Genomic DNA, 20,114 nt, shown 5'->3' on the forward strand with positions numbered 1-20,114 from the left:
AGCCCTTTTATACTTTGCTGTGGAGGCGCTTGTTCGGGTAGTTTTCAGGTCTTTTCCAGAGGGTACTTCACCATATGTACATGTACATTTGTTGTGTCCGTGGGAGGAGATGAGGTCAGGATCTTTCTATGCTGCCATCTTGAGCCACCTCTCCTATTTTTTACATCTTTAACTTTATTTATTTATTTTAAAAAGATTTTATTTATTTGTCAGAGGGAAAGAGAGTGAGAGCGCATAAGCAGGGGGAGCAGCAGGTGAGGGAGAAGCAGGCTCCCCACTGAGCAGGGAGCCTGATGCGGGATTTGATCCCAGAATCCTGGGATCATGACCTGAGCTGAAGGCAGATGCTTAACCCACCGAGCTCCCCAGGTGTCCCTACACCTTTAACTTTATTTTTTTCCCTACATCTTTAACTTTAAACAGATGTTTCACATTTAGACAAACCAACATGAAAAACCATGTCAATAATACATGAACAAAAGTTTTTTTTAAAAAAGAGGGTTTTTTTTTTTAAAGAAAAATTTAAGGAAGAAACAAGTTTCAAACATGGCAGGAGCTAAATAAAAATTTGTGGGAAGAAAGAATGAAAGAAGAGCTTCTAGATCACAGACAGATTTGTATTAAATTATTTCAAGGTATACTATACTAAACATTCATTGATCAGTAAAGAGAATTTAAGAGTCTGCTCTGTAATTCACTAGGGGTAGGGCCTTGCTCAAGTTGTGTAAACTTCATAAGCCTTAATTTTTTTTGTATGATGAGAATGATAATATATTACATATATGTCCTAGAATATTCATTAGGATTACACAAGAGAGTCTATGCAGCTGGTTCAAAATGCTTATCAAATAGTACGTGCTAAAATGTTAGCCATTATCATTGTTAATGAAGTAAGCCAGATTGAGAGATCTAAAATCAAAGCCAGATAGAGGCATTTTAATGTGTAATTTACATAATACTTACTGATGATTTAATAATCATCCTTATTGATTTATTACTTCCTTACTGATTTGAACCTCACATTAACCCTAATGGCCAGAAAACCTTGGAGCCCCTTCACAATTGGCCATGTGACAACCCCTCATATGGGCAAAGGTGGACTTTAGGACTGTCTATAGAGCACAACATCTCAAAGTTTGCCACTCTATTCCTGAGAGGTGATTTTTTTTTTTTAAGATTTTATTTATTTGAGAGAGAGCACGAGAGAATGCACAAGCAGGGGGAGGGGCAGAGGGAGAAGGAGAAGACTCCCCTCTGAGTGCAGAGCTCCATCCCAGAACCCTGAGATCATGACCTGAGCTGAAGGCAGCTGCTTAACCAACTGAGCCACCCAGGCGCCCCTTAGAGGTGACTTATATACAGCAAAACAACTGGAGGAGATGAAAGCCTAAGTTCTTCAGACTTTGTTTCTTTCTCTATCTAGTAAGACTTTTGCATCTTGTGATTTCATAATATTTCTACTAGAATACAGAGGAATTCCAACTCAAGTGTCCCACAGAAGAAAGGAAAGATTATAGCCAAAATTCTTCCAAAACTCACCACTGTCTGTTTTCTCAGATATAAAAACCAGACAAGTGATCTCATAAAGAGGCATAAGGTTGTGCCACAATCTTGCCTTTTTTTTTTGCCTCCTCAGATGGGGGTAAGTGGCTGGTCTCAAGTTTTACTTGGATGGTTGGAGAAATTCAAGGAAGGGAACCTCATTAGCAGCGAAACAAGGAACCAGTCCAGGCAATATCTGATTATTTATTACTTGATCTTATCTTGAATAGAAAAGAAAGGCTCTTTGTTCAAAACACTTCTGGCTGCTGTCTGTCCCCTTGGACTTCTGAACCTTTCCTTCACTGCTTTATAAAAACAACCTATTAATTGAATTAGTGCCTCGTAGAAAGAAGTGTGCTTTCTCTGAACTCTAAGGATGCTCCAAAAGTGGTCATTAACGCTGGCAAGAGAAGCAGCACTCTGATTTCATTTTACGCATGAAGAAAATTAGTTCAGATTAACTTTACAGTCATGCAATAAATAACTTCAAGAGCTGGGACCCAAACAAGCAAAGGGCTATGGCTGGGAGATCAGGGGGTTTTATTCTGACTTTGCCTCCAGACAGAAGCCCCCCTTAGTTTTCTTATCTTAAAATGGGGGTCAGTGGATTAGATCAGGGGTGGTAACCTTTTTCAATAAAGGCTCAGATAGTAAATAGTTTTGGTTTTCTGCAACAACTACTCAACTCTACTGTTAAAGAGTGAAAGTAGCCACAGACAATATGTAAGCAAATAAGTGTGGCTTTGTGCCAATAAAACTTTACAAAAATAGGTGGAGGGTTGGATTTGGTCCATAGATGGTAGTTTGCAGACCCTCAGACTAGATGATGTAGAAGTTTCTTCTGCTAATATCTTATGATTCAACTTGTTTTAATAGCAACACTATTTCTCTAGGAAAGTTATCTTGATTATCCAATCATCAAACGTGCAGTTTGTGAGGTATGTAAGTATTTTTCTGCTGTTTGTTATTAATAGTAGCCATGATATGGAAGCCATGATAAGCCCATCAATCGATGAATGAAGAAGATGGGGTTTGTATATATAGTAGAATATTATTCAGCCATGAGAAAGAAGGAAATCCTGCCATTTTGACAACATGGATGGGACCCTGAGGGCATTATGCTAAGCCAAATAAGTCACAGAAAGACTACTACTATATGATATCACATATATGTGGAATCTAAAAAGGCTGAACTAGTGGTTAATGTAGAATAGTGGTTACAGGGGCTGGGGGGGTGGGGGAGTTGAGATGTTGGTCAAAAGCACAGACTTGCAGTTAGATGAATACGCTGTGGAGATCTGATGCATAGCATTCTGATTATAGTCTACAATACTATATTATATACTTCAAAGTTGCTAAAAGACTAGATCTTAAATTTTTTTTTTAAAGATTTTATTTATTTATTTGACAGAGAGAGAGAGACAGTGAGAGAGGGAATACAAACAGGGGGAGTGGGAGAGGGAGAAGCAGGTTTCCCGCTGAGCAGGGAGCCCGACGTGGGGCTCGATCCCAGGACCCTGAGATCATGACCTGAGCTGAAAGCAGATGCTTAATGACTGAGCCACCCAGGCACCCCTAGATCTTAAATGTTTTCACCACAAAAGACAAATGATAATTAAGTGACTTGAAGGCTGTGTTACCTAAAGCTATGGTGGTAATCACATTCCAATATATAAACATACCAACTCAACAGGTAGCACATCTTAAACTTACACAGTGTAATATGTCAATTATATTGCAATAAAAACAAGTATTTTTTTCTTGCATCTTCTCTCCCCTTTCTTCCTCCATTATTGAATGCCTACTATGTGTATTGCAAATATAAATTATTGCCTTAATGTTATTCTGCTCACGAACTTGTGTGTTAAGGCTTTTTGTTATTGGGGGTGGGTGGGGAGCAGGGTGTATGGGACTGAAGGGGCATGAAGGTAGGGTGCATGAAGGTACCTGGATTGGGTATCCCGGATGGGATGGCTGATTGGGGGTTAAGACTCAAGCCAGTGGGCGAACTCTCGGAACATGAGCCCTGACCTCAGCTGATCAAAGGGTACCTACTTTTGCTAAACTGAGCAAGAACTTGAGTAGGTAGGTCAGAGATGACGGCAATGATATACTGTGAAGTAGGATTACAGAAGAGCATGTCTCAATTTAAGGGAAAATATCTTGTTCAAAAAAAGTATAAATATTGGTGTTACTGTGGCCCCAAGCCACACGCAGGAGGGTACACTGTGCTGATTCCCTGGCTGGGGGACACTGGCTGCTGGCCTGGGGGGATGCTTTATCCTGGGGCCTCATTGATCTTTCTGGGGCTTAAAAAAAATTTTTTTTTTGTTTACAATTTCTTCTCTTTCTCTCTTTCTTCCTTCCTTCCTTCCTTCCTCCCTTCCTTCTTTCCTTCCTTCCTTCCTTTCATTTATTTGACACAGAGAGGGGAGAGAGAGTGAGCACAAGCAGGGGGAGAGGCAGAGGGAGAAGCAGGTTCCCTGCCGAGCAAGGAGCCTGATGTGGGGCTCAATCCCAGGACCCTGGGATCACGACCCGAGCCGAAAGCAGCTGCTCAACCAGCTGAGCCACCCAGGTGCCCCTCTGGGGGCTTCTTGAAGGAAAGATCAGTTCAACTTCATCAACTTTTAAGGCTTCCCCTAATAAAAAAAAGAATAGAGCACATACACCAAACTTTAAGGGCCACGGTATGGCAAATGAACCTACTTATTCTTTATCAATTTGTGTTATTGTTACATAAAGCTTCTTTGAAAAGCTTGTAATTTCAAAATGAATGCTTTTCTTAAAAAAAAAAAACAATTCTATATCATGATAGTTTGCCTGATTTCTGTCAGAGTATTATTTTAATCAAACATTATATTGGCTTTTAAAATCATAAAAAGCAATGCTTATTTAAAAATATTTCTCTCTGCGCCCACTGAATCTTTCACTTACTACTTGCTGGGTGACCACTACGAACAGTTTATTTTTGTCCTTTCTGACCAAGTGTGTATCTGTATCTGTATGGCTGTCTCCACTGATGATTATTATACTATGTTTTTGCTTGTTCACCAGATACAAGTCTGTCTTCGCTGCAACATGCTAATGCTTTTGATAGGTCTTAGATGCTCCGTGTAGGAAGCAAAAAGAAAAATTCTTCTTAAACACATACAATTGGGTTGGTATATTCCACATGAGGCAAGTTTAATCCACTACTCGGAAGTAGACGTGTGGCTATAGTTTCAGCACCTAGTTCTACTTTTACCTAAAATATTCAGGCAACTGAGGTAAGGGTGCTTGTTTTCTCACAGTCCTGAGGTTAATTGCTCCACTGTTAAATTGTACTTTCCTACAGTAGCTCTAATTCTAGCTTAATAGTCTGGTACAGTGGTTTTATATAAAGGCTTGTTGAATTTATTAGATGGAGAGATATCTGAGTGCTGGAAGCAGATTACGGGCTGGAGAATATAAGATTCTATCATAGTTACACAAGCCAAAAAGTCAATAAAGCAAAAGAAGCAGAACTATAAGTCACTCTCTAACTCAGTTCCTAATTTGCCCTGATTTGCCAGGATGTCACCATTCTTGCTCACGTCACTAGGGACATTTGGGGCCACCTAGGGCTGAGCCCATCCTCATGACACTCTCACGTGGTAACAGACACTTGTGGATTTTTGTTTATGATTTCATCTTGCTAATATGGAGAATAGACAAGACTGGAAGAGAAAAGCTTAATATATTGTGTGGAAAATTTGAACAATTAGAACAAAAATCAAAGATTCAGTGCATGTGCATTGTTGTGGGGGAAAAGTTATAGCTAATAATTGCAGTTGACAAAACGGAAGAACTTTTTACAGGCAAAGGGAAGTTTAGGAAAAAGAGAATTGGCTGTGAGTATCCAAGAATAATGAGCAAAAAAGAGAAGCAAAAGGAAGAATTTACGTCACATCCTACTGAACACGGATGCAAATCTGACCTGTGTACATGGGGGAAATTGTTAAAATTAGAGCAAAGTAATTTCCTGATTTCTACAAATGAGCGTATTCTTTCAAAAATTTGTAAGTTGTGTGAGAAAGTAGGTATTCTGTGTTTTCTACAGGAAATTCTATTTGATTCAATGTAAGGAAACCAGTATAAGAAAATTATTATGATACTACTGAGATCATGTGAGAGAAAAGGAAAAGTGTGTGTGTGAAAGAGAGAAGAGCACACAGGAGTAATGGGAGGGGTAGAATGAATGGAGAACCTTATTATATCATAAAGTAATGACTTTTTAAAAGGACAAATCTATGGCATAGAGAAACTGCAAGGTGGTGTTAGAATTTTTTTTTTAAAGATTTTATTTATTTATTCATAAAAGACAGAGAGAGGCAGAGGGAGAAGGAGGCTCCCTGCTGAGCAGTGAGCCCGATTTGGGACTCAATCCCAGGACCCTGGGATCATGACCTGAGCCAAAGGCAGACGCTTAACCACTGAGCCACCCAGGCACCCAAGGTGGTATTAGAATTCTTAAGGTTGCATTCATAAAATGTCTGATGGGCTTACTTAGAAGATACTACCATGGGGCGACTGGGTGGCTCAGTTGGTTAAGCGACTGCCTTCGGCTCAGGTCATGATCCTGGAGTCCCGGGATTGAGTCCCGCATCGGGCTCCCTGCTCAGCAGAGAGTCTGCTTCTCCCTCTGACCCTCCCCCCTCTCATGTGCTCTCTCTCTCTCATTCTCTCTCTCAAATAAATAAATAAAATCTTTAAAAAAAAAAGATACTACAATGGTTTATTCCTTAACTTGTTAATTTTTCCATGACTGTAAAGATCATCTATCATGTTTAGTGTGATGCAGGGTGATGTCACCAACTGCCCTGTGCAAAAATCTGATATTTTATGCTTTCTCACATCTTCCTGTCCCTGACCCCCTGCAGCTGCAGCCAAGAGTGGAGCCTTCCCACCCTGAGAGCTGCAAGCAGGTGGATGTAGCCCAGTACTTACGATGAGACGCACGGAGCCTGAGAAGGAATGATGTAATCACCTCTGGGATTTTCATTTTCCTCTCTCTATTTTGGTGTGTTCTCCTGCATAGGGCCCCCAGCTAAAGACCCTCTGGTCAATTTATATTCTAAAAGGAACAACACAGGACACCCTCCCAGATTCTACTCCTCTTCTCTGATAGGCTTGTCAGATTTAGCAAATACTCCAAACAGGACAAATCATTTTCTAGCATAAGTATGCCCCATGCAACTTTGAGATATCCTCCCACTACAAAATTATTGACTATCTGAAATTCAAATTTAACTGGCACCCTGGATTTTATCTAGCAACCCTATTGTTTGAACCCCAGGAAGCTCCCTGAGTATCTGGGAAAGGTCTCCGACATCCTGGTGTGTGGGGTGAAGAACACAGCATGAGAACAGATGTGGGAGGTGTAAGTACATTGTCTCTTCACTGACAAAAGCACAAATCCTCTGAGAGGTGAGCAGAAAAAAGCCAATCAGGAGTCTCTTGCCACTTTATCCACAACACTGCTCCTTGAGGGGGAAGGAGTCAGCTGGTGGCCCTTTTCCTTCCCCTCGCACACCTGGGTGAGGACGCGCATACTGTGTATCTAATGAGCGATTTCAGCACAGGAAACCAGCTGGTAGGCGGCGAGACTGTGAGAGCGAGTGGCAGACTAGACACTGGGAAAGGGCGGGGTGGGGGTGGTGAAAATGGGGAACAGTAAGAGACACAGCGATATGCTATAGGCACAGGGCAGATCTTCAAATTACACTTACTGCATGAACACAAACACACACAGAAATATGCCCATGGATGATTGAAAATTTGTTTTTCATTGGATAAGTCAACCTTATTCGTTAACCTCTTCTGTGGCTGTTTTTGTAGAATTTCCTGGTGAGCCAGAATGCACGTCCACTATCTGGCTGGAGCCAGCCAGCCGAGGCCAGAGTGGCTGGGCTCCCTGCAGAGCCACGGAGCCCTCTAGAAGCATCCCTTTCCATGATCCTGATACCTTAGTTTGCACTGGTCAGGAATGAACTCCTCATATTTAACCTCTAATGGTTTCTTACAAATTGCTACCTCAATTCCATATCTCTAGTTAGTAGGATTTTAACTCCGGTTTGAGGACCTATGACTTCTCAAGCCTGCAGAAGTTCTAGGCTCAATGATAATTACTGGCATTTGATGCACCTAGAACTAACATTGAATACTGCAATATTCTGGCACAGGCTCTTCCTTCTAATTGATTCATTATTATTTACCATGACTCGAGGTTTGATGATCTTTTTGTAGAACTACTCTCTGTTGGAGCTATACTCAAATGTCATACAGGTAAGCCTAGTTAAGATGGAGGGGATTTTCTTCTTGGACCCAAATGTTATAAATATAAAAAAAAAAACCCAACACACACATAGATCTAATCCCTGGCTATATTCCCATACAGGTTTCAGTGTCATGGAAACCAGTGAAGCTCTTCTGTGCCTCTCTGCTTAAAATCTGATAAAAATACAGTTTAACTGCATAAACCTAACTGCACTTTAGAGGGAAAAGGAGGTGCTGTATACATATGACAGAAGGTTTTAAAATAGTGAAATCTGTCTTTGTTATAATGAAAGAAAACTCATAAGATGTTCAATTAATATATCTGGATCATCCGTTTCTTCCTTATTTTCTTACAGTGATATTTCGGGTGTTTTGGGATAGTCATTTTGTGGATATCTTGGAATAAAAAAAATAAAAGGCATTCTCACGGTGTGGCGCTCAGCAATCAGGGTGACAGATTTGCCTAAGGGTCACCCCTAAAAGAGCCTGACCGTGGCCAGTAGGAGCTGGTGGGATGAGTTTGCTGGCTGCTAGGATGCTGCTGTGCGGGGATCCTGGAAAGACCCCGCCCCCCTTCAGTGCTGTCCATTCTGGACCTGTAGTTGAAGTTTCTCTGTCGATGCCAGAGCTTGGAGGCAGGGACGACTGTGTATGTGGCCAAAGCCTGGGGACAGAGGCAGGCAGGGAGGCACAACCATTCTTTGTAGGGCACGGGTGGTATTATGTTACTGGCGACTGTGTGATAACAGCGAGGACACCGGGGGCAGTCTTTTGGGACATTCTGTAGCCCTGGGCTTGGGCTCGGAGGCCAGGCTTGTGGTGGCACAGGGGGCCCCGGGGGACAGCCGTTCTGCTCACTCACCGGTGCTGCTCTGAATGGTCCTCACGGTGGTGGTGGTGCGCGGTGGGGAGGAGGACCTCAGGGACACACACTCATCGTCCTGGGAGCAGCCCTTCTCAATGGCCCGCACGTAGCTGTGGCTCCGCATGCGGAAGCAGCCCGGCATGGGCAGGTCCAGCGCCTCCACCGCCTGCGACTCCAGCTCGCTGAACACCGATTCACACACGGACTCAAACTGCCCGTTCACTTCCATCTCGCTCACCTGCGGGCAGAGGTGGGGTACCGTAACTCCTACCTGGTGGAGAAGCACCCTCTCCCTTAAGCATCTCCCAACTTCACCCCCCATCCTTCCCCAAGAGAGCCCCCTCCGATTCTACTAAACTCCAATGCATCTTATTTCCTCTGTGTTACAATCCATAATTGAACTGCATCTTGTTTGTAATCCCAAACAATCAATTCTAAAGAAAAAGAGCTTTATTTTCCCAAGGAAAGGACGGTGGGGCTGGGAAGTCTTCTTCCAGTGCCTGCCGGGTGCTAATTCTCCTTATTTATAAACGCAAACCTAGGGAACAGCTTCTAGTCCATGGTCAGAGTTTGGGTGTTTCAGTGCAACAGTTTTTAGTATAAACATTTTAGAAGTTAGTATTTTTATTATTGTGCTTTTTGGAATTGACCAGCTTGTCAAATAATTTCAGTGTTGAATGCAGCTTAATTTAGTGCAAAGTATGGAAACAGGCCCTATATTTTCTGGCAAGATACTCTCATTCTGCACAAAAATAGACCAAACCCAGATATGTCAAAATTTTGAAAAGCACTATGGAGATTTTCAATCTACACTATCTAAAGAAGGTTTCATTCTTCTTTATAAAAAGCTGATAGAGTCCACAGATTATTTATGTGTTTTAAAATCTTCCAAATGAAGTCTTCGTTTTTTTTTTTGAGGAAATCAGTTTTTATTTACTTGCATTCCTCTGTACATAACTTACATTGGGTTTGAGCACCACCTAAAAAAGAAAAGAAAAGAAAAAAAACCCAGGTGCTCCCGTTAATTTCTCACTTTGTAGCTGATTTGTTAGAGACATGGGAGCATTCTTCAAATATCTGCCACCCTCTAGAACTTCATGTCTAATTTCCCTAATATTAAATTAATGAGTAATTAAGAATTTAGCAGTTAAAAGAAACTTAAGATTAAACTACAAATAAGCTTAGAGCAAATACTGAAAATGATTGCAACTTTTGACTATTTCTTAATTTTGTGTTATCTGAGGATATACTCCAATAATGGCAAATTTCTTTAAACTTCAGATAGAAGTGATGAATTACCTTAAGGCATATCAAGTGGAAAAGACATCAATTTTTTTAATGATTCTTTGAAGCTTAAAATAGCATTTTCACATACTTTATCTAATTTGACATAAAATCCCTGTATGTTTTCAAGGCTAATAATTATATATGTCCATATTAAAAAATTCAATATGGATATATATCATTGATTTTTAGGAAATACTTGGAAGTGCTTTCACAGGTAAAGGGACATGATATTTGTAACTAATTATCAAATAGAGAAAGTGAGCAATTGAGCCAAAAGGAATATGAATATGAATTTGGGTCAAGGATGTATAGGAGTTCTTTATATTTCACAAGGAACTCTTTTGTAAACTTGAAATAATTTCAAAGTAAAAAGTAAAACTATTTGCACGTGTGTATGTGTGCATATATATATACCTATATATATATCATTTATTAGATTTTCCCCTATTAATCAATATGTCAAACATTGCAAAGAAATGGTAAAATATCTATCCCTGTTAAGGTAATAACTATTAAACTTGGGTGACTGTCTGTTCAGAGAGTATATATGCCCCCTCCCCTACTTTTCATAAAAAATTGGACCATAGAGTAAATATAATTCTGCACTTTTTTTCCATTTAACCTTCTATATTAGACTTCTATCTTTAAAAAATTTTTTTTTATTATGTTAATCACCATACATTACATCATTAGTTTTTTCTCTTTTCTTTTTTATTATGTTAATCACCATACATTACATCATTAGTTTTTGATGTAGTGTTCCATGATTCATTGTTTGCATATAATACCCAGGGCTCCATTCAGTACGTGCCCTCTTTAATACCCATCACCAGGCTAACCCATCACCCCACCCCTCTCCCCTCTAGAACCCTCAGTTTGTTTCTCAGAGTCCATAGTCTCTCATGGTTTAGACTTCTATCTTAACAGGATTCTCCTTCATTCTCTTTTAACCTTTTGTTTCTATTATATACAGATACAGAAAAACCACACAAAGTGAATGTATAACTTAATGAATCATAATAAGGCAAACACCCTTGTAACCACTAACCAGATCAAGAAAGACAGATTTTCCAGGCACCCCAGAAACCCCTCTATATGCCCCATCCTAGCCCATAATCCCATCTTCCCTCCAAAAGTAACTGCTACTCTGAGTTTTATCTTTATAAAGAATAATTCTTTATAGGAATTATAAATTACAAATTTTTATAAATTATAAATTATATAAATGTAAATTATTTTCATAAGGAATTGCTAGGGTTTTTTTCACCCATGTGCATCCTTGGACCCTATAGTTTAGTTACACCCACTTAAAGATTTCAATATATCTTTCAATTCACTTTTAACATATAGACCTCCTTCCACCCATTTTTAAATTTATTTATGGAAGCATCTGGGTTGTTTGACCTGTAAAGCTTCCCACAGTCTGGATTTGCTGATTTTATACTCATGGTAGGATTTAGCATGTTCCTCTGTCTTTTGTATTTCCTGAAAATTGTAAGCTAGACCCAGGGGCTTTATAAGACTCAGGTTCAATCCCTTTGGCAAGACTAGAGGTCATGTGTTCTTTTATCAGGAGACATATTATGTCTGGGTTGTTTCTCTTTTGATGTTGATAGGAGTCATTGGTGCTCAACGCCTAGATTCATTAATTCACTGGGAGTTGTAAAATGATGATATTCTAATTCCATCATTACTTTTACAATTACTAGTTGGAACATTTTTATAAATAAATGCTTCCTCTCCCATTATTTGGTTCCTCAAGGGTTGAGGTCCTGTAGAAATGGCAGAATAAATGTTTGTTTTTTTCCCCCCCTTCTTATTTTCAAGATAATAAATTTGTTCCCTCTTATCTACCAAAAGTGATCAATTAATTTTTAAAAATATCAAAATGAACTCATAGATTTAAAAATATATGATGGTTTTAAATTCACTTCAAATTTGAACTCACATTTGTCTGGTCTTTAACTAGTAGGAGCCTCTAAGGTTGGCTCCTGAATCCTTTTTTTTTTTTTTTCTGAATCCTTTTGACATGTAATGAGTAGTCTTTGACAGCATCCTTGGTATCAGGTATGTCAAGGTATTTAACTCATCTACCTTTCCTGCTCAGTCCTGGAGTCAGTATTTTTTTCAAAATGCCCTTCTTCTTTTAGTGGGAAATGGTATCACAAGAACACATTCTGGGCCCCAGGAAGCTTCGTTGTCATTGCTACGGTTGATCATTGTTCAGTGGGCAAAACTAGGCTTTTTGGTGGGCAGATCTAGTGAGTACGTCCAATTAAAATTCAGACTGCAGAATTTTTTTTTTAAGATTTTATTTATTCATGAGAGAGAGAGAGAGGGAGGCAGAGGGAGAAGCAGGCTCCAATATGGGACTCGATCCCAGAACCCTGGGATCATGACCTGAGCCAAAGGCAGAAGCTTAACCAACTGAGCCACCCAGGCGTCCCTCAGACTGCAGAGTTTTAAAGTAACTTCTTCTATATTATATTTATACTTATACCTTGATTCCATACTAAAAATCCTGGTTCCCAGGGGGCATAGGAGATGATAGAATTGGGATATTCTGCAATTATTCATTTGTTTCTTCTATAACATATGCACAACCGTCTCAGAATAGCATACAAATAATACCATACCCATGTCATTATTGAAAACAGTTAACAATTCCTCTCATTTTTTGCATATACACTCTCTATTCTTTCCTCATTTAAAATAGTTGTGCTATATTTACTTTGCCAAGCACATAACCTACATATTCTTCCCTCAATTAGTCTCTTATAAATAACTGCGTATTTAATGCTTGCCACTACTTTTTTCATGTAAAAAAATTATTCTTTATCAAAATTCTACAGATATAGGTCAAATAGTTCTAGATGGCTTATAAAGAAAAAGAGCAAACCCCTAACCTACCTTACTCGCTCTCTTGCCCCCAAGATTCTCCCTCCCCAGAGGCAAGCTCTTTCAATTCTTCCAGCTGGATCTTACGGTATTTGCATCTGTATTTCCAAAAACTTGCTTATGTGAATTGAATCTGTTGATACATTCATAGACCTCTGGTAACCTATTGGTTTCCTTCCTGCCCTTAAAGCATTACCCTTGAAGCCTCTGTTCTCCTATTGCGATCTATGACTGCCAAGCCCACTGCTGTCCTGGGATCTCTCTTCCTTATCACTGTAGGGGTGCCCTTCATTATCTTGATTGTGGTGGAGTCCCTGTTTCCTCTTTCTTGTTTTATTTCCTCTTTGGTGGAGCACATCTTTCAGTGCTTTCCTGGACAAGGCGGCCACCTGGCATTGATGAAAATATCTGCATTCCACCCCCACTGTTAAGGGAGAGTGTGCTTGCATTCAGGATTCTAGCCTGCATCCCTTCTTCTTTCCGATGTTTTCAGGCTTTGCCCTGTGTCTCTTAGCCTCCATGTATGCTAGAGTTTGGAAAAGTGGATGCCTTTCCATATAAACTGTTTTTTTTCACCCCCTTTTGAAAGCCCTTTAGGATCTTGTCCCAAATGAGCTAACAATTTACTATGATGTTCCCTATGTGGATATTTCTCCATCGATTGTGGTGGGTACTGGGTGGGCCCTCTCCATCTGCAAAATCATGTCTTTCAGTTTTGGGACCATTTCTTGAATTATTTCATTAGTAATTGCCTTCCTTTTATTTATTTTTTCTGGAACTCCCATTACTCAGATGTTAGAATTCAAGAAGCTCAAAGAATTCCAAGAAAAAAAAACACAAAGAAAAATACATTGATACATTATAATTTCCAAAGTAATCCTGGTAAAGAACAAAGCTGGAGGACTCACGCTTCCTGATCTCAAGACTTACTGCAAAGCCACAATAATCGAAACAGTTTGGGACTGACATAAGGACAGACATATAGACATGAATTGAGAGTCTAGAAATAAGTCCAAACCACTAGTTCGTATGTCTGTCATTGGGGTTGTCTAAAGCTCATTGTCTAGTTGATTCCTCAGGATGGGCTCATGGAAATGATGTTTCCTATATTCATTCATGTTTATAATAGTTTGTCTATGCCTTTTATATGAAAGTCAGTTTTGGGGGGCTATAAAATATTTGTTCACATTTTGCCCCCTTGAATATAATAACATTACTCAATTTTCTTTTGTCATAAACTATTATTGTTAAAGAGTCTGATGAGAATTTTTTTTTCCAAATTTTTATTTAAGTTCTAGTTAGTTAACATATAGTGTAATATTGGTTTCAGGAGTAGAATTTAGTGATTCATCAATTTTTTTTTTCTTAAAGATTTTATTTTATTTATTTGACACAGAGAGAGAGAGACAGCTAGAGAGGGAACACAAGCAGGGGGAGTGGGAGAGGGAGAAGCAGGCCCCTGGCCAAGAAGGGAGCCCGATGCGGGGCTCGACCCCAGGACCCTGGGATCATGACCTGAGCCGAAGGCAGACGCTCAACGACTGAGCCACCCAGGCGCCCCAATTTTTTTTCTTTTTTAAGTGACTTGCTCTTCTGTCTAGAAATCCAAAGAACTTGGTTTTATTTTGTTTTTTTTTTTGAAATCAGAGTCCTGTAATTTTACTAGACTATGTCTTAGTTATTGTTTTGGGTCAATTTCAGGTATGCGGTATATAATTTTGAAACATCTTTTTGTTTCATTAAAGTTTTCTTTATTATTTTTATTATTCATTCTGGTTCTTTGCTTTGTCTTCTTCAGAGACTTCTATTATCTATATGTTCAATCTCTGTCCAAAATATTTATCAATGTCTCTTGAATCCTTTTTACCTCATTTCTTTTTTATTTTATTTTTTAAAAGATTTTATTGATTTGAGAGAGAGAGAGAGAACAGGGAAGGAGAGAGCACAGAGAGAGAGGGAGAAGCAGACTCCCACTGAGCAGAGAGACTGATGTGGGGCTCAAATCCCTGAGATCATGATCTGAGCCAAAGGCAGATGCTTAACTGATTGAGCCACCCAGCTTCCCCTTCTTTTTGATTTAAAAAATGTCCTTCCTTTTTAGATTCTATTTTTCTTAGTATATGACATGTCTTATTCACTTGCTCCTATATTCTTTCTAGTCTAATCTTCATTTCTGAAATTATTTTTCTTTTACTTCTAATTCTTTCCTGAGTTTTGTGACATCATTTTTAAGGTTTTGAAATTCAGATATATCTTTTTCTTTCATGTCTTATATCATGTTCTTAATGTCATTTAGTGCATTTTAAAATATAGTTGGCCCTCGAACAAGCAACATGGGGTTTTGAGGCATCGACTCCTCACCCCTGCACGATTGAAAATCCACATATAGGGTGCCTGGGTAGCTCAGTTGGTTAAGCGACTGCCTTCGGCTCAGGTCATGATCCTGGAGTCCCGGGATCGAGTCCCGCATTGGGCTCCCTGCTCAGCGAGGAGCCTGCTTCTCCCTCTGCCCCTCCCCCCTCTCATGTACTCTCTCTCATTCTCGCTCTCTCAAATAAATAAATAAATCTTTAAAAAAAAAACAAACCAACAAAAAAGAAAATCTGCATATAGTGGTGCCTGGGTGGCTCAGACAGTTAGGCATCCGACTCTTGGTTTCGGTTCAGGTCATGATCTTGGGGTCCTGGGACTGAGCCCTGCACTTAGCTCTGCACTTAGCCGGGAGTCTGCTTTTCCCTCCTCCTCTACCCACCCACTCTGGTCATGCCCTCTCTCTCTCTCAAATAAAATATTTTATTTATTTATTTTTAAAGATTTTATTTATTTATTTGACACACACACACAGAGGAATCACAAGTAGGTAGAGTGACAGACAGAGGCAGAGGGAGAAGCAGGCTTCCTGCTGAGCAAGGAGCCCGATACAGGGACCCTGGGATCATGACCTGAGCCCAAGGCAGACGCCTAACAGACTGAGCCACCCAGGTGCCCCTAAAATCTTTAAAAAAAAGTCCACATACAACTTTTGACTCCACAAAAGTGTAACTATTAATAACCAGAATCCTTACAACATAAACAGTTGATTAACACATATTTCATATCTTTTATGTATGATGTACTATATTTTTACAATAAAGTAAGTTAAAGAAAAGAATGTTACTAAGAAAATCATAAGGAAGAGAAAATAAGTTACAGTATTATACTGCATTTAAACAAAAAAAATCCATGTATAAGTGGACCCACACAGTTCAAACACATGTTGTTCGAGGTCAACTGTAGTGCGTTACAGTTTTGATCTATTTTGTGGGTATGTCTTTCTGCATGCTTTCATTTTCTGTAGGAATGTTACTCTATTCCTTACTATCTTTTCTTCTTATAGTGACTTAGTTCTTCTGACCTTGAAAGGGTGGTACATTCAATATATATCCCCCCAAATTCCCAGGACTTCCTTTTTTATTTTATTTTTTTAGCTTTCTGAGAGTTCCTGATTCTTTTGCTCCTGTCCCTAACTTTCACTTGGGCCTTTTCCTTTCTTCTTTGCTATTGTCTTTATCTTGCTCATGCTTGATTCTCCTCCCATCTGTTTCTTCTCACCCCCCGGGCCTTGTCCTGGATGGAGACACTGGTTGTTTGATTTCCAGTGTACAGATGGGTTCAGACTGCTCCAGTCTTCTTTGACCTTCCTGCAGGCTCCTGGAATTGACCTGCTATTAGAGAAGGCAGATCCCTTCCAGTGTCAGCTGCTGTTCTCAAATAGATGCCCTGACCTTTCCAGTGAATACGTGTTGCTTGTTTTGTTTTGCTGTGCTCAAGTTTGTCACAAAAGTCATTGTTTCGCTCTGTGTCTTCCTACACAGATGTGGATACCGTGCAGGCTTATGGCTACTTGTGGTTTGTTCTCATCCACTTATATTTTGGGTTCATGGAATACCTTGATATACCTCATTTTGTTGTAAATGTTCTCCAAGACTTTTGGGTTTTTCTACCTAGTCACTCTGTCTTTTATATGGAGACTCAGGGAAATTGAGACGCTAAGTCACTACCACCATAATATCGTATAGTATGATGGTACCATAATTTATTCAATTACTCCTTTGTGAATGATGATTCAGATGTGTCCTTGGTGACTGTGCTATGACCAACATTTTTGTGCATTTATCTTTATATACTGGTGCTTTTATTTCTGTATTACAGAGTTCCAAAAGTGGGATTCTTGTGTCAAAAGATATGTTTTACATTTTTGTAGATTTTCTCAACTTACTTTCTAAAACAACTGCAGGAGTTCACTCCAAACAGCAAGAAGCTGGAGCTCATTTCTCAGCATGGTCTGCAGAACTGGATATTAGCTGTTTTGCAACTCTTATAGGTCAGAAATGATATTGTGCTCTTTCAGTTTGTCTTTATCAGCCCACTACTATATATAAACATTTTTTTCCTCATATTTATTGGCCTTTATATTTTTTCCCTCTGATTTGCTATTTTATAAGTTTTGCCCCACATTCTTTTAGGTTGTTTATCTTTTCATAGTTATTGGTAGAAATACCTTAGGCAACTGGAAACTTTCCTTTGTATGTTTAATATCCTCCCCCTCCATCAATGGCATTTTAACTTTATGATATCTTTTGCCACACAGAAATAGTTTTTAGTTGTCAGTCTTTTACTTTATGTTTCCCGGAGTTCTTATTTTATTAAAAGTTATATAATTCTTACCACAGTATCATACACATATTCTCCTAATCTTAATTTTTGTCATTTTGTGTTATTGTTTAGATTTGAGATCTATTTGGATTTATTATATGGAAAGGAGTAGTTTATTTATTTATTTTTAAAAAGAGGGGCGCCTGGGTGGCTCAGCCGTTAAGTGTCTGCCTTCGGCTCGGGTCATGATCCCAGGGTCGTGAGATCGAGCCCCGCATCGGGCTCCCTGCTCAGCGGGAAGCCTGCTTCTCCCTCTCCCACTCCCCCTGCTTGTGTTCCCTCTCTCTCTGTGTCAAATAAAAATTAAAAAAAAATCTTAAAAAAAAAGATTTTATTTATTTGAGAGAGAGAGCATGAGTTGGGGGGAGGAGCAGAGGGAGAGGGACAAGCAGACTCCACACTGAGTGCAGAGCTGGATCTGGGGCTCAATCCCACAACCCTGAGATCACGATCTGGGCTGAAATCAAGAGTTGGAGGCTCAACGGACTGAGCCACCCAGGTGCCCTAGGTATAGTTTAATGCTCTTTCTACTCTACCATGGGCAATTTGTTTGAATTCTCTGAGCCTCACTTTCCTCATCTGTAAAATGGGTATAATGATGCCTATTTCCTATGGATGCTTTAAGGATAAAAATAAAATATTCAAAATGCATATTATATTTCTAGGCACATGGTAGATATTCCACAAATAGTGGATGTTGTTCTGTGAGATAGTGTAGTGGGAAGAATGAAACAATTTATTCCAATTGTCTAAGACTGAATTTCAAAAATTAAGAAATGACCTTTTTTATAGTTGATATGAAATTAATGAGATAATATGAAAAGCTTCTTGTATGTATCACGTAAGCAATGCATGATGACTATTCCACTGTTATCATTTCCGTTATTACTACTGTTATTAGCAATATTGTCGCCATCAATACCTTCATACCAGTAGGTACTGAAGAAACTTATCAGTGAGGAGTCAGGATACTTGGGTTTCTGGGTTCTGTTACTGGCTGTCTTCATAGACACTTAATTCATCTGAGTTTTTATTTCTTTGTATATATACAATGAAGGGATGGTCTAGGTCACAAGTCACCGCTAACCTGCTAGTATTACCACTGAACATAATAACTGCCTATTCACCTTTTTAAAAAAATGACGTAGAAATCCAACACACTGCCAGCCAAAAATGTCTGTGGGCTTCTCATTTACCACTCCAGATGAAGATATTTGAGAATTGGACTTGAAATAAATGAAGACATAAATTAGGCTAATTTGGAAATGACTTTATTATACCAAATATATATTTTTTAAATGTGACTTTTAAAAATTTTTTCTTCTGAAGCTTTACTTGATAAAAGCCCCTATTTTTATTAGATGTATATATAGTACAAAATATAGAAAGGGAATAAATATAAAAAAGTTCAGTTTTTCTCTACCATGCAAGCACAATCTGTTTTTAGGGGTATTTTACTTCTATGAGGTATGAATGGCAGAAATAAACAATTTATTTATTCTAGACCAATATCTTGGCTTACAACATTTTACTTTGATCTTTCAAAGCCTTTGATGAATAATATATCAGGTTTTAAAGGGGAATAGGATATAATGCATTTAAATTCCATACTATTAGAGCTGCTACTAAAGATCTATAAGAGAATATCCCCAATATCAGAAAAGCTGACCAATTTTTGAAAAGTCTAGAATATATATGGTAGTATTGCTTTGAAGAAGAAACTAGTCTCCTTTGAATAATGACAGTGTTGGGACTGCAATAGTTGGAAATTATCCTTAAAGATATTGTGTTACTTGAAAATTGAATATGGGGACTAGAAAAATGATGTATCATTAGGAATCCATTTAGGATAGCTATTCTTTCTTTATTTTACTTAAGGCTAAATGATTATACCACTGAATTGCAGAGCTTGACCCGTCGTAGCATCAGGGCCCACATGTGCCTCTTCAGTGATTTGTTGCTATCTTACTAGGCTGTCACTGGGACATGATAGTGTCTCAGGAAGGTCAGATCTGTGGCACAGGGACTCAAGCCAGGCAGCTGTGTAGACGCAATGTCCTGATGGGGGAAGTGACATGTTTCTCCTGTCTGAACACTTAAAATCTAAATATTTAGGGACGCCTGGGTGGCTCAGTCAGTTAGGCATCTGCCCTTGATCTCAGGGTCCTAGGATCGAGCCCCGCATTGGGCTTCCTGCTCAGTGGGGAGCCTGCTTCTCCCTCTCCCTCTACCTGCCGCTCCCCCTGCTTGTGCTCTCTCTCTCTCTGTCAAATAAATAAATAAAATCTTAAAAAAAAAAGACTGCATTTAGAGTAAAGAGCTCTATTTTGATGATAGGGACAAAGCAAGAGCGTGGTCCTATTTCAGGGTCTCTGGTAGATCAGAGATGCATCCGTTCTCAGCCTACTGTTCAACTTCAGTGCTCGGCTTACCACCACCACCACCACCCTCACCACCATCCTCCTCCTCATCACTACAATCACCACCATCCCCACCATCCCCATCACCACCATCCCCATCACCACCACCA

At 39.3% G+C, this 20,114-nt stretch overlaps 1 protein-coding gene across 19 annotated transcripts in view; it reads right to left on the reverse strand.

Annotated features, from left to right (window-relative positions):
* DLGAP1 (DLG associated protein 1) overlaps positions 1 to 20,114 on the reverse strand; it is a 305,491-nt gene that overhangs the window by 156,331 nt on the left and 129,046 nt on the right. For all 19 annotated transcript variants that reach the window (XM_081801561.1, XM_081801559.1, XM_081801560.1 and 16 more), the window contains one exon: positions 8,702 to 8,942. In XM_081801561.1, coding sequence (XP_081657687.1) covers positions 8,702 to 8,942 — 241 coding nt within the window. The remainder of the gene's footprint in view (positions 1 to 8,701; positions 8,943 to 20,114) is intronic.

This window comes from Leptonychotes weddellii, chromosome 13, assembly GCF_054177405.1.
Source record: "Leptonychotes weddellii isolate Sample4059 chromosome 13, ASM5417740v2, whole genome shotgun sequence".
NCBI classification, from domain to species: Eukaryota; Metazoa; Chordata; class Mammalia; order Carnivora; family Phocidae; genus Leptonychotes; species Leptonychotes weddellii.